Genomic DNA, 13,108 nt, shown 5'->3' with positions numbered 1-13,108 from the left:
GTGTTGGTAACTTTTGCATAATCTTGAGCCCGTGCAAAGTTTTTTCTCAGCAATTACAACACCGATCATGCTGATTTAGAGCGGAATCGAAAGAGAATTACTCAATTGGCTTAAACTTCAATTTTCAAGTTGCTAAATGGCTCCTGAGCTGCGTAATTCAATAAAATCACATGCCAATTTTACCCCCACCACCGCGAATCGTATTATTCAGAGAAAGTATAGACTCGGCGAGAGCCTCGGGCCAGCAGACGACAGGGCTGTCAATGTACTTGTCCCGAGACTCTACCGAGTCTCTTGATTTCGTGGAAACCAACGTTATAAGCCGAAAATCATATTATGGCCCACAACACGCATTTCTTCATGCTCTTGGATTCCCAATAGACAAAACATATTAGAAGACAAGGAGAAAAATCACCAAAGTTCAAGACCAAACCAGTGCCGAAATATTTTCAGTACAATTTTGAAGAAAAATTGGTCTTTTACGTGGCAACCAACATAATAAACCGAAATTCATTTCTCGGGCCTCATCCCGGATTCCTCCATGCTGTTGAGTCCCTAATAGGCATAACATATTAGAGTATGAGGAAAAAAATCGCCAAAGTTCAAGAGCAGACTTGTGACGAAATATTTTCACTACAATTTTTACGAAAAATTGGTCTTTTATGGTGGAAACCAACTTTATAAGCCGAACATCATACCCAGGGAAAATGAGATTGGGAAAAATACATTGATGGTCCCTTATTTGCTGATAATTTCATGAAAAAGATTATCCCATAAAAAATGTTCGTATGAGAATGGAATCTATAAAAATGTACTAAGCAAATAATTCATAGAAATTTATATTAAAATCCTATAACTGTCATAACATAAATGAGGAACTTTTGAGAAAAAAGGCATGATATCAAACCATAAACTTCCCCTAGGGAAAAAAAGGTTGGGACAAGTACATTGATGGTCTCTTGTTTCTGGATGACATAGAAAGAAGATTCAGAACCAGGAAAAAAATTCTATAGAAATAATAAACGAAAATTGAAAAGTTCAAATAAATCCAACAAAAATGAAAAACAATCGAAAAAATTCTGTAACGAAAAATAAAAAAATTTCAAAAAAATTCATGAATATTGAAGACCTTGAAAAATGTACTATCCAAGTTACATGCAGTATAAAAATGTATGATATCAATTGGAGGCCAAGTTTTTATTGATAATTTGGAATATCTATCGAACAAATTGGAAACTTTAATGAAATTCATGATAATTATTTTCAAGAAAAAAGTTATTGAAAAAAAAGTCATAACGGAAGTTACGTGCAGTACTAAAATGTATTATATCAATTCGAGGTCAAGTATTTATCAGTTATTCGAAATATTATAAGCTCCGGCGACAAATAAGCGTTGAAAATCCTTGTCGGGCTCACAACGTTTTACCAAAAATACTAAAAAAATAATGGAAATAAAATCATTCAAAATTCACATGAAAGTCATTCGTTACTTCAACAAAGTACACACCTTAAAGAATCGATTCCCCTCCGACTTTAATTTGTACCGATCCAATCGAAGTTGAATATTGTGAATAATACCAGGGGATCCTGAAAGTCGGAGGGGAATCGATTCTTTAAGGTGTGTACCTTGTTGAAGTAACGAATGACTTTCATGTGAATTTTTAATGATTTTATTTCCATTAATTTTTTAGTATTTTTGGTAAAACGTTGTGAGCCCGACAAGGAATCTCAACGCTCATTTGTCGCCGGAGCTTATAATATTTCGAATAACTGATAAATACTTGACCTCGAATTGATATAATACATTTTAGTACTGCACGTAACTTCCGTTATGACTTTTTTTTCAATAACTTTTTTCTTGAAAATAATTATCATGAATTTCATTAAAGTTTCCAATTTGTTCGATAGATATTCCAAATTATCAATAAAAACTTGGCCTCCAATTGATATCATACATTTTTATACTGCATGTAACTTGGATAGTACATTTTTCAAGGTGTTCAATATTCATGAATTTTTTTGAAATTTTTTTATTTTTCTTTACAGAATTTTTTCGATTGTTTTTTATTTTTGTTGAATTTTTTTGAACTTTTCAATTTTCGTTTATTATTTCTATAGAATTTTTTTCCTGGTTCTGAATCTTTTTTCTATGTCATCCAGAAACAAGAGACCATCAATGTACTTGTCCCAACCTTTTTTTCCCTAGGGTCTAAATGTTTCAACATAAAATCGATTTATGAAATGGGGCACATTCTTACTAACATTTTCACTCTCTGTACACCAGTAGGTTGAAGAACAAAACAGAGGCCTGGCGCTGCGAATGAACCCACCGAGGCAGAAATTTCGTATGTACACCATACAAATGATGAAGCATCAAACTCCTTTCGTAGCGATATGCGACGGATGAAATGGTTGAAAGCGACGCGTTGAACAGAAGCAATTGAGTTATTCCTGAATTCCATCACACACCATCGGTCCGGAGATACGGCTCATCAGTCTTGTGTTCTGTGGACTTAATGCGTATAATAATTTGCGTACGTACCGAAACTCTAACGCGGTTATAATGCAATATGGAAAAAAATGAGTTTAGGCTACAATAAAATAAGAAATACGAATAAACAAGTATATGGCAAACACGTCACGCGCGCGCGCGCGTGCGAACGCGCCGGTATGCTAAACGAGGTTAGGATAAACACTGGGTGATGACACGATGAAGACACACACGTTTATCGACGATCGAAATGTGCAAAAATAAGATAAAGATGCATAATATAGAAAGGAAAATTGATTACCTGTTCATACAAAGATACGATGCCGTGACGATTACTATAAACCAGTCGTCCATATACCCGCGCGGGGTACACACGCTGCGCACAAAGGCCACACGCAGCACGCACAGACTTGTCACTGCGCCGCGATATCGCGATATATAAATACATATATTGCACGATCGACGAACAAAAAGAGTCTCGTCAGTATATATGCGATGGAGATGTATGAATTATTAACTTGCGGATGTATTTCAATGATTATTAAATAAAACGAAATGACCGAAATATAATTATATAAGTGGAGGTGATGATGTCGGCGCGAAACAAGTCCACTTTTATACACTTATGAAAAAATGTGAATTATCAGACCACACACACGACGACGCGACAAAGACGACGATGACGACGAACGCGTAACGTTTTCTCGTTCTTCTTCTCCTTCTTCGCCGTTTGCACATGCGCCACGGCGGCTAGCTATATATCACACTTGTCCGTGTACTAGCCTCCTGCGCTGCTGCGGTGACTCTACCGATGAAACGTCCAACTGGTGTTATTGTTCACGCACGCGGGGTAAAATTCGACTTTTGTCACAAAATTGTTACAAGTCGAATTTTCTATTTTGTAAAATTTTGTAAAATCGAATACATATTTGTATTGATTTTATGTATCTGTGCGCCACTCCGTCTTTTTTTCCACTGCGTGCGTGAACAATAACACCTGTTGGACGTTTCATCGGTAGAGTCACCGCAGCAGCGCAGGAGGCTAGTACACGGACCAGTGTGATATATAGCTAGCCGCCGCGGCGCATGTGCAAACGGCGAAGAAGGAGAAGAAGAACGAGAAAACGTTACGCGTTCGTCGTCACCGTCGTCGTTGTCGTGTCGTCGTGTGTGTGGTCTGATAATTCACATTTTTTCATAAGTGTATAAAAGTGAACTTGTTTCGCGCCGACATCATCACCCCCACTTATATAATTATATTTCGGTCATTTCGTTTTATTTAATAATCATTGAAATACGTCCGCGAGTTAATGGTTCATACATCTCCATCGCATATAGACTGACGAGACTCTTTTTATTCGTCGATTGTGCAATATATGTATATATATATCGCACACCGCGGCGCAGTGACAAGTCTCTGTGCGTGGTACGTGTGGCCTTTGTGCGGGGCGTGTGTGGCTCGCGCGGGTATACGGACGACTGGTATATAGTAATCGTCACGGCATCGTATCTTTGTATGAACAGGTAATCAATTTTCCTTTCTATATTATACATCTTTATCTTATTTTTGCACATTTCGATCGTCGATAACGTGTGTGTCTTCATCGTGTCATCACCCAGTGTTTATACTAACCTCGTTTAGCATACCGGCGCGATCGCACGCGCGCGCGCGCGTGACGTGTTTGCCATATACTTGTTTATTCGTATTTCTTATTTTATTGTAGCCTAAACTCATTTTTTCCATATTGCATTATAACCGCGTTAGAGTTTCGGTACGTACGCAAATTATTATACGCATTAAGTCCACAGAACACAAGACTGATGAGCCGTATCTCCGGACCGATGGTGTGTGATGGAATTCAGGAATAACTCAATTGCTTCTGTTCAACGCGTCGCTTTCAACCATTTCATCCGTCGCATATCGCTACGAAAGGAGTTTGATGCTTCATCATTTGTATGGTGTACATACGAAATTTCTGCCTCGGTGGGTTCATTCGCAGCGCCAGGCCACTGTTTTGTTCTTCAACCTACTGGTATACAGCGAATGAAAATGTTGGGAAGAATGTGCCCCATTTCATGAATCGATTTTGTGTTGAAACTGTTGGATTATTCAGGATGAGCAGGAATGGTTTAACGGATCAATTAGTACACGGTACACGTTGATAATACACGATGAAGAAAAACTTTATTAATACAAAAGAAATCGACTTTACTACGCTCGTCACTTTTACCGGAAGACTGACCTCCCCCTCCCCCTCTCATCCGTCCACACATACGCTCCTCTCGTCGACAGCTCAAAACTTTTTTTTCTCTCCCCAGGGGACAGCACATGCAGGCGCGAGAGATACGAGTTCGTTAAACTCACTTTCCCAACACACTCACTGTTTGAGAACTCGTTATTGCTAGTAGACCGGACAACAACTGAAATTGCTTTCTCGGCAATGCTTTAGTGAATATATCTGCTCTTTGGCCCTCGGTAGGAACATATTTCACTTCGATATCTCGACTAGCTACTTTCTCACGTACATAGTGAAACTTAATATCTATGTGTTTTGTGCGCTTGTGATATTCTGGATTTTTTGCGAGCTTTATTGCGCTTTGATTATCGATCCAGATTGTCGTCGGTTTATCAATGCACACACTGAGCTCCTCGAATAATTTTCTTAGCCAAACAGCCTCACGTGCAGCTGCTGTCGCGGCCACGTACTCCGACTCCGTGGTGCTCAGCGTCACAATTTTCTGCCGTTGACTTGACCACGAAACCAGCCCGTTCGCAAACATAAACGCGTACCGGGTCGTCGATCGACGCGTTTTTATGTCGCCCGCGAAATCAGCATCACAATAACCGACTAGCTCTGATTCATTTCCGCCACTCTTGTAGAGTATACCTTGACCCCGTGTCCCGACTACATAAGAAAAAATTCTCTTTACAGCCATCCAGTGTGCGCGACTATGTTTATTCAGGTACTTCGAGACTGAGTTCACCGCGAACGCAATATCGGGACGGGATACAACTGCCAGAAACATAAGCGACCCGACTGCTTCTCGATACGGCACATCCTCGCACTCGTTTTCATGTTCTACCGGATACAACGTGACATTCGGATCAGCAGGCACACACAAACTTTTCGCATCCCGCATACCAAATTTTTCTAACATTTTTTTTTGGCATAGTCGGACTGGTGCACGAACATTGATTTCTCGACACGATTTCGTTCGATCTGCAAGCCTACGAATCGCGACGCGTCACCGATCGTTATCTTAAACGCACTCTTTAAGTGGTCTAACACGACACTGAGCTCTCGATTTGTCTTCGCAGCTACAAGGCCATCGTCGACAAACAAAGCCAAGAAAACATTCTCCTCGTCGATGCACCCTTTAAATATGCACTGATCCGCATTACCCTGAGAGAAACTGAATTTCTTCAAAAATTCAGTGAACTTGAAATTCCAGCACCTGGGTGCCTGTTTCAAAACGTAGAGCGACTTGTTCAATTTGCACACATAGTCGCCACGCCCTTCCGCACTTCCTTCGACGATAAGACCCTCGGGAATTTTCATAAAAATGTCCTCTTCCAGTTCGCCGTAGAGGAAAGCTGTGCAGACGTCGAACTGGGCCAGTTCGTAATCCTCTTGCGTCATCTTTGCCAGAAATGCCCGAAGAGAGTCATACCGAATGACAGGCGCGAACGTCTCATTGTAATCCACACCCTCTCGCTGCAGAAAACCTCGAGCGCACAGACGCGCCTTGTAGCGACACTCACCCGTTGCTGACCCCTGAACGATCTTGAACACCCACTTTGAGTCTATCAGTTTGTTGCTCGACTTCTTATCGACCACAGTCCAAGTTCCGTTTTCATCATGAGCGAGCAGCTCTTGTTTAATGGCCTCCGACCACTTTTCCCAATCAGGTCCACTTACAGCCTCTCTGAGCGTTTCAGGTGCCTTACACTCTGCGAAATCAATTTCGTACAGATACCTGTCGGGCGGTCGAATCAGTCTCCGATTCCTGAGTTGACGTCCGACAAGTTTTTCACGATCCTCAGCCTCCTCCTCCTCGTTCGGCTGCTCGTTGCGTTGACCCTCTCTCTCTCCTCGTCCTGCTCTGCTTCCACGCCCGATTCGTCGGACACCTCTTGGCTTTTACTGAACTTCAGCGACTCTTCCTCGGACTCGCCCATGCTCGTACTTTCGTCATCTCGAGTTTCGTTGAACACAACATCGCGAGACACAACTATCGATTTCTTCTTCAGATCGTACAATCGATAGTTTGAGGATTCGTCCTGGTATCCCACCAGTATCAACTTTTTCGCCTTGTCGTCGAGCTTCTTGCGAGATTGTTTCGGAATATGGGCATATGCAGTCGACCCGAAAACTCGTACGTGTCCTAGCGCTGGCTCCCTTTCGGTCCACTCTTCGAACGCTGTTTTAATGTTTTCTCTGTTCGAATGTGTCGTCCTGTTGAGAATATAGACCGCAGTAGTCACGGCTTCAGCCCACAGCGCCTTGGGAAGGTTCTTCCCCCGGAGCATCGTCCTCGCAGTCTCAAAGATAGTACGATTTGCCCTCTCAGCCTTCCCGTTCTGTTCTGGCGTGTGAGGTGCCGAATTTTCCATGACTAAACCTCGTTCTTTCAGGTACGCAGCAAACCTTTTGTTCTTATATTCACCGCCATTGTCCAACCTCACGATCTTCAGCTTCGCACCGAACTTGTTTTCGACCATTTTATCATAAGCCTTGAATTTCTCAAGCACTTCATCCTTGTGTCGAAGAAAGTCCATATGAGTAAAATTTGAAGCTTCGTCAATGAACGTAACGAAATAGCTAGCGCCACCTTGTGAATTCACCTGAATCGGTCCACACACGTCGGTATGCACGCACTCGCCCGGCTTCAGTTCTCGTGACCTCGAACTCTCTTTAAACGGTTTTCGGTGTGCTTTTCCAAGCTGACAGGGCTCGCAGAAAAATTTTCCAATGTTCTTCAGCTTCACGCCGGTCACACGATCATTTTTTACCATGTCCACAAGAGCACGCGCACCGACATGTCCTAAACGCTCGTGCCACATTTTCAGATCAGTCGTCGATACGTTCACTTCCATCGACTCTGTCGGTAACACCACGCGAACGAGCATTTGATAAATCGAGTTGCCGAGACCCACACCGGTCATCACTAAATTGTCCTCCAACGTCACTGATACACTGTCCTCGTCGATCCCGATGAAACAACCTTTCTTGGCACAGGCTCCCAACGCTAGCAGATTTTTCTTCATCTCTGGCACATACAACACTTTCTCGATTTTCACAGAATTCCATCGACCGTCCACAAACGCTTCGAGTTCGATATCGCCCTCTCCCTCGATGTTACACTCGTAGCCGTTACCAAGTACGACCGAGCCACCGACACCCGTGCGGAGATTTTCAAACCACTCGCGCCGATAGGTAAGATGACGAGAAGCCCCGCTGTCGCCAATCCAGGTCTCTGCCTTATCGACCTCGAGTAAGCGTCGTACCTGTTCATCCGAGATACCGACGCGCCCCTTTTGCGTCGTCGATCCACTATTTTTCACGTTCGCCACAAGCACAAACTTCTTTGTTCCATCTCCATCTTTGGCTTTTCCTCCACCACTGATCTTCTGGGGGCAGTCACGTGCAAAATGGCCTTTTTCGTGACACCTAAAGCACTTGAGGTTCCCCTTTTTTGGTTTCGAGCTCTGCGTTTTTTTCTTCGTACCGCCGCTCTTGATCACAGCTAATACCTCGACTGCATCTTCACTCTTCCCGTGCCTCGACTCCTCGCGCACGAGTCGCTCTGTCAAACTTTGAATCGTCTGATGCGCACTGTCGATATTATCCCACGCCGTCTGAAACCCGTTGTAGCTCGGTGGCAAGCCCGAAAGAATTTTCGCCATCACGGTGTCATCTTGCACTACTGCACCGGTATTCTTTAGCTGCAACGCCATGTTTTTTATTTTTGCAACATGTTGCACCACCGAGTCACCCGGTTCCATTCGATACGCGTGGAACTTGTTTAGTAAATGCAACTTGCTCGACGACGACGTTTGTTCGTACTGTCCGGACAGCGCATCCCACATTTCTTTCGCGGTCTCGCAAGTTATAAGAGAAATCAACTGTGACCTCTCGATCGACGTCGAGATCAGCACCTTCGCTTTCGCATCTTTCTCTTCCCACGCGTTCCTTACCGCCACTGTGGCTTCCGCCCCCAACGCGTCCGAGCCGTCCACAACACTATGCACTTTCACTGCTCGAAACACTGCCTTCATCTCAAATTTCCACGTCAGGAAGTTCGAGCCATCGAGTTTCTCGACGTGTCTAACCGAAAAATCGTCCGACATCTTTGCCTCGCCTAGACCCGCACACGTTTTTTTTCGATACAGTCGCTCGACACGACACTCTCACGGACCGGCACACACAATGGCTGCCACGTGCCTCGCGGTACGACCAACCTGTTGCCTAGCAACTCGACGAAAAATAACTAATCAATAGACTATTCCTTTCGAAACGTCCTGGGCCCATAACCTGTTGGATTATTCAGGATGAGCAGGAATGGTTTAACGGATCAATTAGTACACGGTACACGTTGATAATACACGATGAAGAAAAACTTTATTAATACAAAAGAAATCGACTTTACTACGCTCGTCACTTTTACCGGAAGACTGACCTCCCCCTCCCCCTCTCATCCGTCCATACATACGCTCCTCTCGTCGACAGCTCAAAACTGTTTTTTTCTCTCCCCAGGGGACAGCACATGCAGGCGCGGGAGATACGAGTTCGTTAAACTCACTTTCCCAACAGATACATTTAGATAGAAAATTTCTTACCATGTGGGTTCATTCGGATCGCTTTCTGTGTTGTGTTCTTTGCCCTACCGATGTACAGCGAGTGAAAATATTGATAAGAATATGCCATATTTAATGAACCGATTTTAATTTGAAACAAAATTGTGGATTGTAATCGTAACTAAGAAATTTTTGGTTCATGATTTGAATTGCGTAGATAGAAAATTTCTGCCTCTGTGGATTCATTCGCAGCGCTTTCTCTCTTCTGTTCTGTACCCTACCGATGTACAGCGAGTGAAAGTATTGGTAAGAATTTGCCATATTTAATGAACCGATTTTAATTTCAAACAAAATTGTGGATTGTAATCGTAACTAAGAAATTTTTGGTTCATGATTTGAATTGCGTAGATAGAAAATTTCTGCCTCTGTGGATTCATTCGCAGCACTTTCTCTGTTCTGTTCTGTACCCTAATATGTACAGCGAGTGAAAATATTGGTAAGAATATGCCATATTTAATGAACCGATTTTAATTTCAAACAAAATTGTGGATTGTAATCGTAACTAAGAAATTTTTGGTTCATGATTTGAATTGCGTAAATAGAAAATTTCTGCCTCTGTGGATTCATTCGCAGCACTTTCTCTGTTCTGTTCTGTACCCTACCGATGTACAGCAAGTGAAAATATTGGTAAAAATATGCTATATTTAATTAACTGATTTTAATTTGAAACAAAATTGTGGATTGTAATCGTAACTAAGAAATTTTTGGTTCATGATTTGAATTGTGTAGATAGAAAATTTCTACCTCTGTGGATTCATTCGCAGCGCTTTCTCTGTTCTGTTCTGTACCCTACCGATGTACAGCGAGTGAAAATTTTGGTAAGAATATACCATATTTAATGAACCGATTTTAATTTGAAACAAAATTGTGGATTGTAATCGTAACTAAGAAATTTTTGGTTCATGATTTGAATTGCGTAGGTAGAAAATTTCTGCCTCTGTGGATTCATTCGCAGCGCTTTCTCTGTTCTATTCTGTACCCTACCGATGTACAGCGAGTGAAAGTATTGGTAAGAATTTGCCATATTTAATGAACCGATTTTAATTTGAAACAAAATTTTGGATTGTAATCGTAACTGTAAAATTTTTGGTTCATCATTTGAATTGAGTAGATAGAACATTTCTTACCATGTGAGTTCATTCGCATCGCTTTCTGTGCTGTGTTCTTTACCCTACCGGTGTACAGCGAAAGAAAGTATTGATAAGAATATGTCATATTTATTCAAACGATTAGAGGCCAAAGAAAAATTGAATTCCAATGCAACTAAGACTGTGAATCTTTTGAAAACGGATACGCACGACGACGGATATTTTATTTTATAATATTTGAGCATTCATTTAACATTATTTCAGTTGCGTCAATTGAAAATTTCTGCCTCGGAGGGTTCATTCATTATTGGTAAGAACGTGCCATATTTAATGTAACGATTTCAAGTTGAAACAATATTCAATTGAACACGAGTACTGATCTTCGCAACGGTCGAAGAAGAAATTCTTGGCTTTCGTTTCAATTTTATTGCATCACTTTAATTAATACAAAAAATGAGGTGTTTTTTTCGCACGCAGCGGCTTCGTCGCCGTTGCCGTCGTGTACACTTTAATTCGGTTTTTAAGAGTGAATTCGTGCTAGATATTATTTGCTACAATATTATAGACTCGATTCATATTGCTAAAATGAACTGCATAGTTTGAAACTTAAAATTGTTTCGCAGGAACGCATCAACAGACGACGATAGATGATTAATGACGTTAATGTTGGACTTTTTGTTCTATGCCAAGTATTAAAATTTCCCAAAAAATTTTGAAGGTACAATTTCGGTCGGAATTAAAACAATAAGCCTGTTGAGCTCCGAATCAATATGGAACCAAGGACGGCGAACGAGAAGACGTACAAAAGTAGGAAAAGATATTGGCAAAATATTGATGCTTATACAAAACTATTTATGGATACGTGCAAGAGATTACCGAAAGAGGCCGATTATCCGCAATACAAACTTATACTGGTAAGCGATGAAACTTGATAAAGAATCTGGGGAAAAACACGTTGGTCATGGCCGAGAAAATATTTTAAACGTAATTTTCTCGGGAAAAACGGGGAAAATGTTTGTACTCGCACCAGCTCGTAAAATTATTTAGAAACCAATGGTGTAACGTGCGACTGAAAATTATCTTTCGACTTTCAACAATATTTTTTCATTGTGAACAAATTTACATTTTTTCAGACGGTTGAGGATGGAGAGCAGCGGCGGCGGCGGCAGCGAAATGACGCATCGTCGAGTGCAGAGACAAGACGAGAAACCGCCGATGACGACGAAGCGGAGCAACATGAGCAACGCCATGCCGTCAACGGTGAATCGTCGAGTCGTAACAGCAACACCAACGATGATTCTGCGAGTAGTATGAATGTGAGTGTACCACATGAGAATGAAACGTATGAGAGCGAAGATAATGATGATTACGATGACATTAGCCACATTTCGAATAACGGTAATAGCGAAGCGAATGCACGGTATCGTGGTAATTACAATAGTAATACGTTTGTAAACGGCAATGATAGCGAATCTGATCGTAGCGACGATGAATTTGTAATTACCGATGAAAGTTCGAGTGACGAAGAGACGACAGTCGCTGACGATGAAAACAACGACTGGTGGAGTAATGAAGGCGTCATCGATAATAATGTCGTTGACGGGAATGGAAACGGTAACGACGATGAACCACCAGCGGCGCCATTACCCGAAAAACGAAGGCCAATAATAACAATGCAAAAGCATGATCGCAAAATCACAATGTTTATTACCGTTATCGCGATGGCTGTACGGCATGTATTGAGCGTTATAGCGATATTATCGTTTTTTAAATTTTTGAACAAGTTTGAGGAACGAAAAATGTTTCCCAAGAAAAAAAACAATGTGGAAGAGGTTAGGTATGAGGGAAGATGGTTTCCAAACCCGTCATTTGTATTGTCGAAAGTGTCTAAGCGTTATCGGAACAGGAAATCCCCCATTACAGATTGTACTTGTAAAATCTCTGGACCGGGAAAACCATTGAATACGGTAAGATTCTTCTTATCGTTAAATTTGATTGAACAAATGAAAAAGACGTTATCGATACCGGATTTCATAAAGCTTCTTAGATATCCGCAAAATCGTAAACGACGGAACGGCTATGACATGACCGATATTTACGACGGAATGGCATACAAAGATTTGCAGAAACCGGGACGTTTTTTATCAAACGAGTGGAATTTCTCGTTCTCCCTGAATACAGATGGGTGCCAGGTAGCAAAATCGTCGGGTGTGAGTGCATGGCCTGTATTATTAACTATTAACGAGCTGCCACCACACGCGCGAAAACGTTTCATGATATTGGCCGGCATTTGGGTAGATAGAGTACATCCGGATTTGAACGCGTTCATGAAACCGATTGTCCAACAGCTTCGATATGCATCACGCATTTTTTATATTCTTTTTCATACACACATCACAGACTACATTTACGCGGCCGCTTTGATACCGGTTTAATATATCACAAATAACAAAATAAATAGTAATATGCACTTCTTTAGATGACGAAAATTATTTTTTTATTGATCCCGCACGCACTTCGTAATGTCGAAACTCTGTTCATACGATCAAAAACTGACACATGGTTTGTACATATTATATGTATATCGGTCGAATTTATGACTGCTGTTACCAGCTGTGCTGCGCCGTGTGCTACGTTCTGAAGTTGACGTCAGATTTCCAATCATCAACA

General features: G+C 41.6%; 1 protein-coding gene across 5 annotated transcripts; it reads left to right on the top strand.

Annotated features, from left to right (window-relative positions):
- The first annotated feature begins 3,885 nt into the window (after positions 1-3,885).
- On the top strand, positions 3,886-12,889 carry LOC122416073 (uncharacterized). 5 transcript variants are annotated; one of them, XM_043428747.1, is made up of 10 exons: positions 3,886-4,015; positions 4,301-4,475; positions 9,508-9,596; positions 9,699-9,786; positions 9,924-9,977; positions 10,080-10,168; positions 10,271-10,359; positions 10,703-10,748; positions 11,157-11,352; positions 11,572-12,889. In XM_043428747.1, exons 9-10 carry the CDS (start codon positions 11,209-11,211, stop codon positions 12,871-12,873), a joined length of 1,446 nt encoding a protein of 481 aa, XP_043284682.1. In that variant the 5' UTR covers positions 3,886-4,015; positions 4,301-4,475; positions 9,508-9,596; positions 9,699-9,786; positions 9,924-9,977; positions 10,080-10,168; positions 10,271-10,359; positions 10,703-10,748; positions 11,157-11,208; the 3' UTR covers positions 12,874-12,889. The 5 variants fall into 5 exon arrangements, with proteins under 5 accessions (XP_043284682.1, XP_043284684.1, XP_043284685.1 ...); XM_043428749.1 differs by having other exon boundaries at positions 9,893-9,977; XM_043428750.1 differs by lacking the exons at positions 3,886-4,015; positions 4,301-4,475 and having other exon boundaries at positions 9,216-9,596.
- The last annotated feature ends 219 nt before the right edge of the window (positions 12,890-13,108 follow it).

The sequence above is a fragment of the Venturia canescens genome, chromosome 9 (genome assembly GCF_019457755.1).
Source record: "Venturia canescens isolate UGA chromosome 9, ASM1945775v1, whole genome shotgun sequence".
NCBI classification, from domain to species: domain Eukaryota; kingdom Metazoa; phylum Arthropoda; class Insecta; order Hymenoptera; family Ichneumonidae; genus Venturia; species Venturia canescens.
Note: the sequence above shows the minus strand (reverse complement) of the source record. Positions and strands in the feature narration are given on the sequence as shown.

Excerpts from the sequence above, each read along its gene's own strand:
- LOC122416073 (XM_043428747.1), top strand. The coding sequence starts at position 11,209 with ATGGAACCAAGGACGGCGAACGAGAAGACGTACAAAAGTAGGAAAAGA. Across the intron at positions 11,353-11,571 it reads CGCAATACAAACTTATACTG|ACGGTTGAGGATGGAGAGCA; the intron begins GTAAGCGATGAA and ends ACATTTTTTCAG.